The sequence below is a fragment of the Canis aureus genome, chromosome 28 (assembly GCF_053574225.1).
Source record: "Canis aureus isolate CA01 chromosome 28, VMU_Caureus_v.1.0, whole genome shotgun sequence".
Lineage (NCBI taxonomy): Eukaryota > Metazoa > Chordata > Mammalia > Carnivora > Canidae > Canis > Canis aureus.
The window spans coordinates 36,211,353-36,228,932 of NC_135638.1; the positions used below are offsets into that span (position 1 = coordinate 36,211,353).

The 17,580-nt window shown below is 37.8% G+C and overlaps 1 protein-coding gene across 6 annotated transcripts in view; it reads left to right on the forward strand.

Moving 5' to 3' along the window:
* LYPLA1 (lysophospholipase 1) overlaps positions 1–17,220 on the forward strand; it is a 41,293-nt gene extending 24,073 nt beyond the window's left edge. For 5 of the 6 annotated variants that reach the window (XM_077876945.1, XM_077876946.1, XM_077876948.1 and 2 more), the window contains 5 exons: positions 548–618; positions 3,661–3,734; positions 6,152–6,253; positions 7,904–8,080; positions 11,139–12,546. In XM_077876945.1, coding sequence (XP_077733071.1) covers positions 548–618; positions 3,661–3,734; positions 6,152–6,253; positions 7,904–8,080; positions 11,139–11,192 — 478 coding nt within the window. In that variant the 3' untranslated portion in view covers positions 11,193–12,546. Of the gene's footprint in view, positions 1–547; positions 619–3,660; positions 3,735–6,151; positions 6,254–7,903; positions 8,081–11,138; positions 12,547–17,056 lie in introns of those variants that run through there. The other variant, XM_077876944.1, reaches the window with a different exon arrangement.
* Positions 17,221–17,580: the final 360 nt, after the last annotated feature.

Below are 17,580 nucleotides of genomic sequence, written 5' to 3' on the forward strand. Positions count from 1 at the left end.
TTAGGATGCAACAGAAGGGGAAAGGGATGGCTGGAATTTATTGCAAACCTTTTATTTTATTTTTATTTATTTTAAAAAATATTTTATTTATTTATTCGTGAGAGACACAGGCAGAGGGAGAAGCAGGCTCCATGCAGGGAGCCCAATGTGGGACTCGATCCTGGGACTCCAGGATCATGCCATGGGCCGAAGGCCACTCAGACCACTGAGCCACCCAGGGATCCCTATTGCAAACTTTTTAGAGAAGTATGCATTGAGAATTCCTGCTCAGCTGTAGATTGGACTAGGTATTTTCTTAGATGTTCTTACCCTGAGGTTATGTGGCATTGTGATTTTTTAACATTAGAACCTGTATCTGGTTGGTGAAAGGAACACATAAAATGTCAGATTCACATATTTAAGTTTTTCGTCTCTGTAGACATTTTAATTTGAGTTTCATGTTCATGGCTAGCCCTTTTTGTCCAGACTGCCCTGAGTTTAGTAAAACATACCATGATTGCATTTTTTTATAATCAAATAGCTTTTAAGATTTAGCCTTATTTTCCAGGTTTGATATTTTTGGGCTTTCACCAGATTCACAGGAGGATGAACCTGGAATTAAACAGGCAGCAGAAAATGGTAAGTACAGAAACATTTTATAAAGACAAAAACATTCTTATTTCGTAGGTTCAATGGTTTTATTGATGTTAATGAAATAAGATACAATTATATAAACTTAGAAGGTGATCTGATCACTCTCTAACTTGTTTGCCACTATGGCTACTTGGACTCCCTTAACTATAAATGAAGAGGTGATTGGGAAGACTGGCCTTTATTAAACTTCGTCTCTGTTTTGCTTTGATTTATATAGGGTAATGGAAAAAATAGCAATTTAATAGTTGTGGCCAGTTATCTTCACTAAGAAGACTTGAAGTAAGGATGGGTATAGTGATATAATCCTATAGATTGTAATTTATGTTGGTTAATTTTAGTGTTATAATAATAATAGATGCCACTGATTGAACACTTCAGCTATTAAATCAGATAATTCTTGTAAGTCATCTCTTTTAACATTCTATGGCGTAAGTATTAGCTCTACTTTACAGAAAATCCAAAGTGTGTTCTCTGGTTGGTATTCCATGCTTCTTATGAACATGATAATTCCGTTTATTTTTAGGATGAAAGCATGGAAGAATACTAGTTATTGGGAGAAATCTGGTTTTAGAAAATGTATAGAGGCATCCTTGTGTGTGTGTGTGTGTGGGGGGGATTGACTTGAGAGTACTCGGGTGGGGGCACAACAGATATTGATGAAACAAGCCTGGCTATGAATTGATAATTGCAGAAGTGATGTGTACCTGGGAGTTATTGCATACTCTTTCTATTTTTATATTTATTTGAAAATTTCCAAAATAGCTTAAAAACTAGTTAGGGTCCTTCTAAAAAATCTTTTTAAAGATTTTATTTATTTATTAGAGAGAGAGAGAGAGTATGAGCAGGGTGAGAGGCAGAGGGAGAAGCAGATTCCCCGCTGAACAGGGAGCCCCATGCGAGGCTCCATCCCAGGCTTCCAGGATCATGACCTGAGCCCAAGGCAGCTGCTTAACTGACGAAACCACCCAGGCGCCCCTAAAGATCTTTTTAAAGATGAACTCTTAAAAACTTTAAAACAGGGAAGATACAACGTATTGGAGTTTTGGGACCATTAAAGCAAGAACAGTGGCTTTTAGGATCATCAAAAAGTAGATCAAGTCGAGAATCCTAGAGCTAGGATTTTGTCAAACAATAATAGATGACAAAAATAGGTATTGGATTTGGGAGTGAGTTATTGGACTGTGTGGAAGATAGAGAGGGGTGAGGCCTTGTGGAGAAGACTGTTAGGTCTGGTGAGCTCCATCGTAGTGATAGAGTTGGCCTGTGACATACTTGCCATTTCTTTCCTCTACAAGGTGATGATGTATTATTAGAGAAAGTGAGGCTCAGATTCAGAGAGCTAGGAAAGAATGGAGCCTCTGTTTGAGGCCTACAAGAATATGCTCCTGAACAAAGAAGAGATTGCTCAGGTTAGGTCCAGGGAGCACAGTGGTGCCCTCACCCTTAAGCAAAAGGTGATTGAAATTAGAATGCCCTGCTCTACCGCTGAGGGCTGTCTTTAGTTATCTCAGTGGTTGGTGTCACCTTGATGAGTAAAGTTTTGTGAACTCAGGGGAAGTGGCTCCAATATCTTGCCAGCTGGCCAGCAGCTAACATTCCCTAGGCCCTTACTTGAGCCTTCCCTCCTCACAACTGGGCCTTTACTGCCACTTCTTTTTATTTTTTTTCTTTAGGATTTTGTTTGTTTGTTTATTTAAGAGAGTGAGCGAGCATGCATGTGTGTGCACACGCGTGCGCATAAGCAATGAGGAGGAACAGAGGAAGAGGGGCAAGTTGACTGCACTAAGTGCAGAACCTGACTTGGGGTTTGATCTCACAATTCTGAGACCATGACCTGAGCCAAGAGTTGCCACCTAACTGACTAAGCCACTCAGGTGCCCCCTATTTCTGCCACTTCTGCAGCCTTCATCTGACTGAGGCTGTACAGTCTCCCCTAAATAAATCCCTCACATTTCTCATCACTTCTTTTATTTCTTAAATTCTTTTTTACTGTTCTCTAGGCCATTCTTCCCTACCATAGTCAGAACATTGCTGTTCATACCTATTCTAACTAAGAATTAAACTTTATATAAAAATAAAATTAATTTTTTATTTGGGCATTTGTTTTTGCAGTGTTTTAAAAAGCAGATTTTTAGTTTTTAAGAAACAGGAAATATGAAGTTGGAAGTTTAATCTTAAAAATGAAACAGGGCAACTGGGTGCCTCAGTGAGTTAAGCATCTGCCTTTGGCTCAGGTCACACTCCCAGGGTCCTGGAATCGAGTCCCACATCGGGCTCACTGCTCAGTGGGGAGGCTGCTTTTCCCTCTCCCCCTGCTCCCCCCCCATGCTCTCACTTGTTGTCTTTCTCTCTAAGGAATAAATTTAAAAATCTTTTAAAAAAATGAAACTCTTAAACATATCTAAAAATGAAAGGACATAATTTGTAAAAGGTGCAGTTATTAAAAAAACACAGGACAGATTATAAAGAAAAAGGAAATTCTAGGAGTCACCAAGTTTTATAGTTAATGATTGTGTCAAAGTATTTTGCAGAAGCAGAAGAACTCATTTGATTTTGTTTTCCTGCATCATTTTACTGACTATAGGAAAAATTAGTACTATAGTTTTTAAAATAATAGAATGAACTTTTTAAACACTATAGATGACAAACCATGTAATCTATTTTATTTATATTTTAAAGTGGCAACTTTTAGATACAAATTTCTATGATTCATTGAAGAGAGAAAAATATAAATGTATATGAGTAGAATTGACCATAAATAAAAGAATATCCATTGATAAGAGAAAGAAGTGTTGTTTACAAATTACATAAGAAATAATTGAACAGTTTAAGCAACCCCTGCAAAATGAGTTTTATAATGAAAATACATTCTAGTTTTGTATTTTAGTGTAGGGCGTTTTAAGTTTTTCACTTGTTTCAATGTTTAATATACTGTGTATTTTTTGTAATTAATTTCACCCTATTTAAAATGGTACGTTTAGACATAACTTTGAAAGTATTAGTGATTTAATTTTATGTTGTTTTTAGTAAAAGCTTTGATAGAGCAAGAGGTGAAGAATGGCATCCCTTCTAACAGAATTGTTTTGGGAGGATTTTCTCAGGTAAGGTAAAGTTTGGGTGATTTATCTACGAGTCTGGGGATTCTGTCCCTTTCTATGGAGGAGTTGCGTTTTTTGTTGTTGTTCTTTTGTTGTTGTTGTTTTTTACAGTGTTACAGAATCTGATATACTATTATCTTTACTATTTCTTTAATGCTGAATTAAGTTTGGACTGAATATAGTTAATTATGAGAATGTACTCTTTTGCTTTTCTAGTTCTCTTTCCAGCAATTGCTTTCAACTTCTAGATTATGTCTTGAAGATCTATTTATTAATAAGTAAATTGATTGGAACTCGGAATGTATTTTCTTAAAATAATTAGCACACATAGATATCTAAGTTGACACTGTATAGCCCTATAAACAAAACTAATACACACAGGTATAACTCCCCTGTCCTAGGAAGAGACTACTGTTGGAACAATAAGGTAGAAAACAAGAGAATTTCTTCCTTCTTTTTGTCACAGATCCTGTGGTTGAACCCATGGACTCCCCTGCAATCCTCTTGGGGAAAAATCCAAGTAGGGGCTCCCACAGAGTGACCCATGATGCCAAGGGTTGCTGATTGTTCCCCCTGGGTTCTCTTCTCCCAATGCAGGAACCAAAAGCTCTGGGGAGACTCTTTGGGTGCGGATGGGGCCTCACTGGCTCGGGAAAGGGGCAATGTGACCAGTGTGTAGCTGCTTCTCTTACCTTTTAGTGTGGTCTGTTGTATCTCTGTGCAGAGGGATGCCTCAGTTCCCCCAGCCCCATCTGTATATTAGGATTCTCTCAGTGATGTTTTGTCAGTGATTGCATGTTTGTTCTTGTAAGAGGAAGCAAAGTTAGGAATGACCTATGTCCCATTTGCTGATGTCACTCTATCATCTTTCCTTTTTTTGTCTTGTAAAATAGATTTTAGGGGTGTCTGGGTGGCTCAGTTGGTTAATCATGAACCCAAGGTCCTGGGATCCAGCCTGGCATTGCGCTCTCTGCTCTACAGAAAGTCTGCTTGTCCGTCTCCCTCTGCCTGCTGCTCCCCCTGCTTGTGTGTATTCTCTCTCTCTCTCTCTCTCTCTCTCTCTCTGTGTCTCTGTCAAATAAATAAAATCTTTTAAAAATAATAGACTTTAGATTTAAATATATGATGTTTATTTTTGGCATCTTTCTTCTTTTTTCTGTAGTTTTTCTCCTACCTTCTATCCTTTTTCTGCAGATCTAATTACCTCGTATTGACCTTACATCTCTATTTCAGCTTATTGCATGTTTACTTTGTCACCTATCCCCAAATTTCTCAGCTTCCAATCTGTAAATCTTCTAAATCAACAACTTCGTGTTCATACTACCTGAAATAGGACAATGTCAGAATTACGGAATTGTTTAAAAGTTAGGATTCAGTAGAAAGATGTGTTGTTGATACAATAAAAAGATATTACTGATTTGGTGTTTGTTAAAGTTCAGGATAAGGTCAGTTGTAATACATTTGTGACATAAATGTAGGTACAGAAATGAATGCTTGATCTGAAAAAGAAGGAGACTGTAGGAGATCTAATGTAGGAGACTGTATAGTTAAGATTTGTTGATTACAGTTTACAGAAGGGAATTCATACCTTAAGCAAGAAAGAGAGAGTTATGAGTTCGTGGAATATCAGGAAAACTAAGGATGAGAATGAAGCAGGGCCTCAGGAAATAGCCAAAACTTAGAAAGCCGTCATGAGTTTCTCGCATCTCCTGTTTTTCTACCCATCTGCTTCATTTGCCTCTTCATCTACAGTTGGCACTTTCCACCTTTGCAGCCTATAGCTTTTCCAGTTCTGAGTTTATGGGCTACTGTTCCAGCCATGCAGAGAGACAGACTGACAGTCACTATTCCAATTTCAAGATCTTAAGAAAAGGGACATAAGTATCTTGGATGATGAGAAAGAATCTTAAGTTCCTATGGGGACCATAGGCAGGTCATGGTGACATGGCATCCAGATGACTAATGGGAATCCACTTCCCAGAGCGCAGTGTATTGTAAGCTGGAAAGGCAGATACTCTGAAGATGTCTACTACAGAGTTCTTCTTATCTTGAATTTTTGTTGTAGAAAAGACTACCAACTTAAGACTAAGTTTGATTTTATACCTAAGACTTTTCAGAGGAGAAAATAACTATAAATCGAGAATATTCCTAAGGCAGTTGTAAGTACATTTAAGTATACAATTAACTGTTTCTTGACTGACTGGGTGGTTGCTATGTTCTCACAGTGGTCTTCAGTGTAGAGAATCATGTCCTAAAGGACATCTGTATTTCTGCTAGCTTGCTTGATTTGATTTGACATCAATCAGCCAGGTTGATTTTTTTTTTCTTTAATGGTCATTATTAGTAACAAGAAACCTGTTTAAGTTGCTGTTAGCAACTTGCTGCAATGTGTATTAACTTTTCTCTGTTTGTCTTTCCAGGGAGGAGCTTTATCTTTATACACTGCTCTTACCACACAGCAGAAACTGGCTGGTGTCACTGCACTAAGTTGCTGGCTTCCACTACGGACTTCATTTCCACAGGTAGCCAGACTGGTACTTGCAACATTAGATTACTGAACTAAAAGATCACAGATAATGTTGACGACAGGTTCATTTTTTTTAAGTTAATAAACTATATATTTTTAAAGATTTATTAATATATTCATGAGAGACAAAGAGAGAGAGAGAGAGGCAGAGACACAGACACAGGGAGAAGAAGCAGGCTCCATGCAGGGAGCCTGACGCAGGACTTGATCCCAGGTCTCCAGGATCACGCCCTGGGCTGAAGGTGGCGCTAAACCACTGAGCCACTCAGGCTGCCCAATAAACTATATTTTTATTTATTTATTTATTTATTTATTTATTTATTTATTTATTTATTTATGATAGTCATACAGAGAGAGAGAGAGAGAGAGAGAGAGGCAGAGACACAGGCAGAGGGAGAAGCAGGCTCCATGCACCGGGAGCCTGACGTGGGATTCGATCCCGGGTCTCCAGGATCGCGCCCTGGGCCAAAGGCAGGCGCCAAACCGCTGCGCCACCCAGGGATCCCCTAAACTATATTTTTAAAGAATTTCTAGGTTCACAGCAAAATTGAGCAGAAAGCACAGAAAGTTCCCATTTGTGCACAGGCTATGGATACCCCGTAGCAGTGTGGTACATTTGTTATAATCAGCACTGACACGTAATCATCACCCAAAGCCCGTAGTTCACATCAGTCATCCTTTTTTTTTCTTTTTAAAGACTACTTATTTATTTATGTATGAGAGACACAGAGAAAGAGAGGCAGAGACATAGGCAGAGGAAGAAGCAGGCTCCATGCAGAGAGCCTGATGTGGGACTCGATCCCAGGTCTCCAGGATCACGCCATGGGCCGAAGACAGCACTAAACTGCTGAGCATCCCGGGCTGCCCTCAGTCATCCTTTTTTAAAAAGAATTTTCTTGGACTTTCATGATGTACTACGAGGCTTTATCTGTTTACTACACTATCTTTATTGTGGATTCCCTAGAATGGAGTAAGAAATAAGTCCTTTTGTCATAAATCTTATATTTGAAGTGTTTAATATGTATATTTAAAATGTACATATTTAAAAATGCATCAAACATTTTTTATATATAGAAATAATATGTTTGAATATTTAGTATTTTTACTGCCCTATAACAAAATTTTACCATAGAATAGAATTTCTAAGTACTCAATAGTGTAAAGCAATCTATAATACGCATGAGAGAAGTGGACATTTATTTTCAAATTCATCTTTAAATATAGGATTTTTTTCCTCATCACTCTGTAGTAATTCTTTGGTGTCTTACACATACTAAGTTCTGTTTATTAACCATCTTATTTAAATCAATTAAATAAGAACTGAGAATATCATGATTTAGCTAAAATATACCTCTCATCTCAAGACACTTGTGAACATATAAAGAATAAGATACAGTCTGCTTCAAGGAACCAATTCATTGGGAAAACAATAATACAAGACAGGGTAATCATATGCCCTATAAAAGTTAAAATATTTAGAGTTGTAGGGAGTATAGGGATAGAAGGAATTTGATTTTTGTGGCCGAATAGAACCTATGGTATAAGTAATAACATATTGTATGTACATATCTATTTATAGTTGTAAATGCCTGGTGTGATACTCTATAATTGGGTAAATAATACTACTTTTCTTTTCTTTTTGCAGGGTCCTATCAGTGGTGTTAACAGAGATATTTCTATTCTTCAGTGCCATGGAGATTGCGATTTTTTAGTTCCCCTAACATTTGCTTCTCTTACTGCCGAAAAGCTAAAAACATTAGTAAATCCAGCCAATGTAACCTTCAAAACCTATGAAGGCATGATGCACGGTTCATGTCAACAGGTAATTGTTTGGAACCAGTGATTACAGAGACATATTTGCACCTTTTCCATGTAATATATTTAAGATAAGTAACATTTAATTGCTTTGGTGTTTAGAGGAGTTAATTAATGAATTCACATTGAATCATAGGTTGCAGGACTTAGATCAGAGTTTATCCAATTTAATTCAACGAATATTCACTGTTCCTATTACATGCAACTTTTGAACATAATTCATAGACAAAAGCAGTCCTTTTTATTAAAATTTAAGCTAAATAAAATAGGGGAGAAGAATATGTGTCCAAATAATTATGTAGAAAACAGAATGTGACGTGTTATATTAGAAGTTTTTAGGGGCACCTGGGTGGCCCAGTCAGTTAAGCATCTGCCTTCAGCTTGGATCAATGATCCCAGGGTCCTGAAATGGAGCCCTCTGTCAGGCTCTATGCTTGGCAGGGAGTCTGTTTCTCCCTCTGCTTCTGTGTGTTCACTTGCTCTCTCTCTTAAATAAATAAATATTAAAAAAGAGAATAAGTGGGTAGCCTTGGTGGCTCAGCGGTTTAATGCAGCCTTTGGCCCAGGGTGGGATCCTGGAGACCCCGGATCAGGTCCCTCGTCGGGCTCCCTGCATGGAGCCTGCTTCTCCCTCTGCCTGGGTCTCTGCCTCTCTCTCTGTCTTTCTCTCTCTCTCTCTCTCATGAATAAATAAAATCTTAAAAAAATAAAAGGGAATAAGTGTTTAAAGTTCTTTAAAACACTGAGAAGAGTAAGATTAATTCTATCTTGGGAGTACTGAGATCATGAAGAAAAAGCTAGATTTGGAAGAATGGGTAGGATTTAGATAGCAAGTATATAGAGAAGGGACCGTAGGATAGGAAATATGAAAAGCTGGCTGTCCTAGAGTAGGATGCCATTCATAAGGTAGGTACAAGGAACAGTTTTAGGGTAAAAGGAAGGAGATGATACTGAGTTTAGTGAACATACTGGGATTGATGTACCCCCATGCAAAGTGGGAATTTGGAAATACTTGTTTGAAGCTCAAGCCTGTAATAGAGATTTAGACTAATTGCCAATATTGTTAATCACTGAGGAGTTACCATGGGAGAATATCATGAGAAAGAAGCTGAGGGATACACTTTGGGAGGAATTAGGAGGAGTTAGACATTAAATGAGAGTGCAAGAGGAGAGAATTTCAGAATCGTGGGCCACCTGGCTGGGTCAGTCAGAAGACCATGCGACTCTTGATCTTGGAGATGTGAGTTTGAGTCTCTACACATCAGGTGTAGAGATTACACACATACATACACAAACTTCTAAAAAAATTGGTTAGGTTATTTTAGGAAAAAGAATTTCAGGGTGGGAGGGAACAGTGTCACTTAATAAGAGCGAAGGAGGCCTACATTGGTTTGGTGGCTTGAAAAGGCCTATAATAAAAATTTTCTCATTGCCAGCATTGAGGTAGTCCAGCTTAAAACTGTTTGCAACCACTCTGCCTGGCTGACTCATTTGCTTTAGGGATGGAGAAAAGAGGTAGTAATATGATTTATCCAGAAAGATAAGGAGACCTGGGATTCTAGGCTGTTATTGAGAACATAGTTGAAACTGTATTGAATCCAGAAAGCAGGAGGGCTGGCACTCTGAGTATTCAATTCACCAGGGACTGAGGGTCTTGAGCATTGGTTTTCAAAATATGCTTTACATCACAAATATCCTGGAGATTAGTAAACATTCAAATACCAGAACTCCAAACTCCACAATTCTGATTCAGCACGTTGGGTGTTAGCAGGTAGACTCAGGCATCTGTAATTGTATGGATGTGGGGTTTTTTTCTTTTCTTTTTTTTCAAGATTTTGTTAGAACACAGGCGGGGGGAAGGGCAGAGGGAGAGGGAGAAGCAGACTCCCACTGAGCAGGGAGCCCAATTTGGGGCTCAATCCCAGGACCCTGAGATCATGACCCGAGTTGAAGGCAGACACTTAACCAATTGGGCCACCCAGGCACCCTCATGGATGTGTTTTTAAATTAAAGCTCCATAGGGACACCTGGCTGGCTCAGTTGGTAGAACATGTGGCTTTTTAAGATTCTGTTTACCTAATCTCTATACTCCATTTGGGGCTGGAATTTAAAACACCAAGATCAAGATGTGCATACTATTTGCACACTCCAGGCATGCAACTCAATTTCAGGGCTGTGTGGTCAAGCCCCATGTTGGATGTAGAGCTTACCTAAAAAGAAAAAAAAGCTGATGATTCTTTGTGCAATCATATTGGAGAACATTGGACTAAACAATTAGGAGCAGAAAGTGAAAAGAGGTAAAATGGTGTAGGTGTCATCACCAGGAAAGTTCTAGGACTTGAGAGTGTTGTAAAATAGAGCATTTCTGTGCTGTGGCTTTATTTTCTGACTGATTAAATTATAAGGGTGAAGGTTCTTTGTCTTGCTAATTTGTGGGTCTGTGAGGTTAAGCCTTGAAATACTAGAGGCCATAGTAAGAAATTGAGGGGAATGAGAAAACTGAGCCATATGCAGGAGTCTCTAGAAATGTTTCTTTTGTAATACTTGATATATTTTTCATATCTTTCCAGGCCTATCATAGGTACTTGCTGTCTTTCAAATGGTTGGTTGTATGTAAATCCTTGAAAGGCACAAAATGTTTTATGCTATGGATTTAGCCTTTCGTTCTAATGAGGAAAGGTTAAAAGCTAGGTTTTTCCAACCATACTTAGTTGGCCATAATTGTATCCTTAGTGCTACTTCTCTGGATACTTCTAAGCCCCCTTTTCCCCACCCAACCCCTGCATTTTATTTTGTTCAAGTATACTAAAATGCGCAGACCATTTTCATGGGACTGCATAATAGTTGGGAGCTATCATTTGAATGTACAATAGTAATTCTAATCATAGGAAATGTTCTGAAATTCCTGTTGGAGCGTCATTTCTCTGTTAAAACTTTTCATTTAATTGAAGTAGTAAAAATGTGGTTTCATCATACCTAAGCACACCATCGATTTAGTTGGTATTTTAGTGGGGATTTAATTTCTGATTTTGTAACTGCTTATTAAATCACTTTATTCCAAACAGGAAATGATGGATATCAAGCATTTCATTGATAGACTTTTACCTCCAGTTGATTGATGTCACTAAGAGGCCTTGTGTAGAAGTGCACACCAGCATCGTTACAGTAGCGTATAAACCTTCTCCTGTGCCCAATCTTGAAACTTTTAATGTTTGCAGTGTTAAAATGTTTTGCAAATACCCACCGATGACACAGACTACATAGTATCTCCTTGTGGGAAATATGGTCTTTTAAGTTTCTATACATGTATTTGTATAATATGATTCAGAATATACTAGTATTAAAATAAGTGAAGCATCTAAGCTTCTTTTTCCCAAATGTAATTCAGCAAAATAATAAAATATTATAACCAGATTTTTTATTACATCATTTGAAAATTATTAGTATGCTTAATGAAAATTTGTTAGGTATCAATGAACAGTAAGATATAAATGATTTATGCATGCTGTGACTTAGTCTTTGGACTTACTCCAAAATTACTTAGTCACCATGCATTATCTGTATTTTTATATATGTATTCGTTATATACTTAATGATTGTAATACATAATAAGGATGAGATGTTAACTACATTTTCCCCAATAATAGGGATAATGCTTCTAAGATCAGTAAAGAGTAATATTCCTCTCTTCAGTTAATGGCCCTTTTATTTTGGGGACCAGGCTTTACTTTCCCTGATCATTTCTGTTTAATATTTTTTTCCTCTCTAGAAATGTGTTTTTTTTTAAATCTTTCATAACAGACCAGATATTGCCTCCTTGCCATAGACATCTGCTGCCAATACATGCTGTAATTTGATATTCTGAATCACAGATTTGATGGTATTTAAAGTATAGTTACACTTATATAAAGAAACCTTTAAACTTCCTACACTACTTACTTCTTAAACTGCACCTTAGTCCAAAGTTAGACCTATATAGTTATTAGGATCTTCAATTTAGATAATGGGAATAATTCTGTGATTATTTTTTCTGTAATTAACTGAAAGAATAAGTAGGTCATATTCTAGTATGTTCTGGAATATATAAGACAGATCTTAAAAACTAATTTATAAGATGATTGGCTCTAAAATGATTGTCTTCGTAGCATAGTTTTAGTTTACTTGTACATGTGTTTGAAACCAACTACCGTAGAAAATGAACAGTCCATTAGAAAAATTTGCTTTATTTTTATCTGCCAACAGACTTACTTGAAAACTTCACTTTAGTCAGATGGGTTTATTTTAATTTTTGTGCAAACATAAAAGTAGCAATTACTTGATTTTAGGTAGTTGAATTTTTCAGATTATTGGTAAAAATTACTGGAAAACAAATTTATGGGTGATGGAGATTAATCACAACTCAATACATATGATGTGGACTGTATAGAATGTTAATAATGAAGCCATATGTTTATGTCTGTATTTAAATTTTTTTTTTTTTTTTTTTTTTTTTTTGTATTTAAATTTTTTAAACAATCATTTACTAAGTCATTTTGCTTTACCTTAAAGAATATAAATTGTTATTTTAGTTATACAAATCAGCAAAATCTAATTTATGGCAGGAAATACTCCGTTGAAATGTTGTGCTGTAATATGTGAAAATGTAAATCTTTTTCATGATTTCTACCAATGTGGAATAAAATTTTAATTCTGACTTTTCTGTGATTGCTTTTTCAAGTACTATTTTTAATATTTGGGTTTGTCTTCAAATGACCGACTATACCGAAAAAGGGAAAATGGCAGTGCAATCATAAGAACATGCATTCAGGAGAGAGTTTTTGATGATGTTATGGTTGTCCTGGAATGGAACAAGGATGAGAAAAGCTTCTCTTGTTACTCAATTTTAATGAGCTAAAAAAATATTCTTAAATTTGGTTCTCAGTGTTTCTGACCTGTTGGAGAAGTTTTGTTTAGTGTTTCCAAGTCGCCTCCTTTTGTGCAGTATTCGTGGGATCTTTAGTGTCATGAGTCAGTATCCAAATAGTTTCTTCTTTTTACTGTTGATGTCTAGCATTTCCCAATAAGGGAATCCTTTCTTTTCCCTCTCTTAAGCAGTCTTTCATTTTCTGCTTCTGAGTACTTAAAACTGAGTACTTAAAACTGAGTACCAGCTCGTCTTTTTGTGAGGTAGCTTGTTCTATTTTTGGGTCGCCCTAATGGTAAGGGAGTTTTGTACCAAAATATTGTCTGCAACTTTTAGCCTTCACAGCAGCACCTTATTTCATATCATAATCTTTTATTTCATTATCCTTTTCAACTACTGTGTTCACAGATGTGTTCAGTGTGGCATTGTTAATCTCTATTGACAGCAGCAGTGTCTTATGTATATATAAATAATTGGAAAATTTGTCTAGTATTGCAATCAGTGTTACTGCTATTTTTAGAAGTAGATATATGATGGGCGCCTGGCTGGCTTAGTAGCATGTGAGTGTTTATCTCAAGGCCATGAGTTCCAGCCCCATGTTGGGTATAGGATTTAATTAAAAAAAAAAAAAAAAAAAGTAGATACATATTTCCACTCCTCTAACAACATACCATTTCTTTTTGTAAAAATTACTAAAAAAGTGAAAATGTAATTTAAGTAGTTGAGATGTTCTAGGCACTATACTAAGCATTTTATATCCTTTATTAATATAACAATCCTTACATCAACTTTATCTTCTTTTAAGATTTTATTTATTCATGAGAGACACAGACTGAGAGAGAGGCAGAAACACGGGCAAAGGGAGAAGCAGGCTTCCCTCAGGGAGACCCAATGCGATCCTGGACCCCAGGATCACGACCTGAGCCAAAGGCAGGCACCCAACCACTGAGCCACCTAGGTGTCCCCAGATGAAATAATTTTATTATGTAGAAAATTCTAAAGAGTTAAAAAAAAAAATCAGAGCTAATAAACTCAGCCAATTTGGAGGATACAAAATCAATATATAAAAATATGTTTGTAAATTCTAGCAATGAAAAATTTGAAAAGGAAATTAAGAAAATTCCATTTTAAATAGCATTCAAAAGAATAAAATTTAGGAAAAAATTTAAGGTAAAGGATTTGTACACTAAAAATATTGTGAAAAGACCTAATTTAGGAAAGACATTCCACTCTTTTAAAGATTTATTTTTATTTTTAAGTAAACTCTACAATGTGGGGCCTGCATTCACAACCCCAAGATCAAAAGTTGCATGCTCCACCAACTGAGACAACCAGTGCCCCAAGACATTCCATTTTTATGAATTGGAAGACAATCTTACTAAAATGGCAATGGCAATCTTCACGATCTTGATTTGCCAATGATTTTCTAGATATGACAGTAAAATTACAAGCAACAAAAGAAAACATAAGTTGGACTTCAATAAAATTGAATAGGTTTAGATATCAAAGATCACTATCAATAGAAACTACAGAATGGGAAACAAGATCTGCAAATCGTACCTAATGAATTTAGTGTCCGGAAAATATTTAAAAATCCTCAAAAACAAAAGAACCTCATTAAAATTCGGGCAAAGAACTTGAATAGACATTTCTCCAGATACACAAATGGCCAATAAGCACATTAAAATATGCTTAGCACAGTTATTCATTAGGGGAGTGCAAATTAAAATCCACTTCATGGGGCACCTGGGTGGCTCCGTTGGTTGAGTGGCAGATTCTTGGCTTCTGCTCAGGTCTGATCTCAGGGTTGTGAGATGAGCCCCTCATTGGGTTCTGTGCTTATCGTGGAATCTGAGATTCTGTCTTTCTCCTTCCCCTCTGCTCTTCCCTTTGCTCTTGTGCGTGTGCATGCGTGCTCTCCCTCTCTCAAATAAATATATAAAATGTTTTTTAAAAATCCACTTTACACCCATGAGGATGGTTAGAATAAAAAATATGCATAAAAACAGGGGCACCTGGGTGGCTCAGTTGGTTAAGCATCTTCCTTCAGCTCTTGTTCGTCTTGGTCTCAGGGTCCTGGGATGGAGTCCCCCTGCCTCTTTGGGCTCCCTGCTCAGTGGGGGAGTCTGCTTCTCTCTACCCACCTCCCCATCATCCCTGCTCAGCCTCTCTCTCAAATGGATAAATAAAGTCTTTTAAAAAATACGTATAACAAGTAAAAATATGTAAAAACAACTGTGGATATGGAGAATTGGAACCGTAAGTACGTTTGTGGTGGGAATGTAAAATGGGCAGCTGCTATGTGAAAACAGGCCAATTTCTCAAAATTAAATAATTCCCCTAAGACCTAGCAACTCACTCCCAGTTACATACTGAAAAGAATGTACAGGTGTTTACAGAAAACCTTGTATTGTGTAATATTCATAGCAGCACTATTCACAAGAGTGAAAATGTGCAACAGTGAAAGGTAACCTGTTGAAACCATGCGCATATATATCAATTAATGAATACAAAATGTGATATAGCCATATAACACGATATCATTCAGCCATAAAATGGAATGAAATAGTGATACATGCTACATCATAGATAATTCTTGAAAACACTATGCTAAGTGAAAGAAGCCTGTTACAAAAGGTCACATATTGTATGATCCCACTTATATGAAAGGATCAGAATAGGTCCATAGAGCTAGAAAGCAGATTAGTGATTGCCAAGAGTTGGGGGATGGGGAATTAGGAGTGACTGCCTGAAGGGCACAGGGTTCCTTTTTGAGGTGATGAAATGTATAGAAATCTTTTTGGAAGTAAAGGTGATGGTTGCTTAACATTGTGATTGTACTAAACGGTATTGAATTGCACATTTTAAATTAGTTAAAATGGTAAATTTTATAAGTTACTTGTATATTGGGGCCCATAAAATGGGGACCGCTCCTGTGCCTTGGTTTAAGTCACATATCTAAGCCTGCACTTAAGGGAAACCCTGTCAGGGAAATCTAACATAAACCCATCGCAATCCTCTAACTCAGCTTAAGCTAGCCTACTTTAGCCTAGAAAATAGGACCTGCTGTGTCTATAAGGAATTCCCCTACCTCCTAGCCAATCATGCCCTGTTTCCCCTTTTTAATTTTTTTTTTAAATTTTTCTTTATTTATGATAGTCACAGAGAGAGAGGCAGAGACATAGGCAGAGGGAGAAGCAGGCTCCATGCACCGGGAGCCCGATGTGGGATTCGATCCCGGGTCTCCAGAATCACGCCCTGGGCCAAAGGCAGGCGCTAAACCGCAGCGCCACCCAGGGATCCCTGTTTCCCCTTTGTCTTGTCAATGTTCTATAATCTCTTGCCCCAAATCCCTTGTGATTGGTGCTCCCACTGCTTGTGAGGCACTGTACTCTCCCAATCCATGCATTGTTTTCCCGAGGATAAAGGATATCAAACTCGTTTTAAATTGTTTTAGTCATTTGATGACATTATGTGTATTTTACCACAGTAAAAAACAAACAGGCACCTGGGTGGCTCAGTGGGTTAAGTGACTGACTCCTATTAGCTTGGGTTATGATCTCAGGGTCCTGAGATGGAGCCTCCCATTGAACTCCATGGAGCTGCTTAAGATTCTCTCTCTTCGGGTTCCCTGGGTGGCACAGCGGTTTGGCGCCTGCCTTTGGCCCAGGGCGCGATCCTGGAGACCCGGGATCGAATCCCACGTCGGGCTCCCGGTGAGTGGAGCCTGCTTCTCCCTCTGCCTATATCTCTCTCTCTCTCTCTCTCATAAATAAATAAAAATTACAAAAAAAAAGATTCTCTCTCTTCCTGCTCCTCCCCTGCTGGTGCACCCTCTCTGAAACAAACCAAGCTGATTCTCTAGGGGGAGGGGGGGACAAAAAGTGACAATTGTTAAGAGTAAGTGTACAAATTCATAATCATAAATGGAGATTTTTACACACATTAATAGAATGCAGCAAAATATAAGTATTTGAACAATAAAGTCAATTCTTAGGTAATGAGCCTGTATGGAACCTTCTACCTGCTATTCTACAAATGCTTTTCTTTTTCTTTTCTTTTTTTTTCTTTCTTTTCAAGATGTGAGAGTGCGGGGGTGCGAGATGGACAGAGGGAGAGCGAGAACCCCGAGCCAACTCCCCACCCAGCCCAGTCAGTAAGGGGCTCCCGCCCAGGCCCCTGACATCATGACCCCACCCACAGTCGGAAGCTCAGCTGACTCGGCCACCCAGGGGCCCCTGGAATACAAGTTCTTTATCAGGACACTAGTATATTTATAAAAACTGACCATTCAAACCTCAACAGACACCTAAGAACCAGTTCCTTCCCAGTCATACAGTCTCACTGCAAGTTAATTTGGGAGTCAATGATAAAAATTTTAAAAGGAGATAAAATACAGGAAATCATGAGAAAGGGAAAAGGACAACATTCCTCTTCCCCCCAAAATAACTGAGCTAGAAGTGGGAAAACTGTGTCATTCTAGTATGGGAAAAAACAGGGGAATTTTGATTCGTGATAACTACACGTGGTTGGGGATCTGTCTGCAAACAGCAGGAGTTGGTGGGCAAAGCTGTAGTCGGGCGAAGACGGACTGAAGGAGCCTG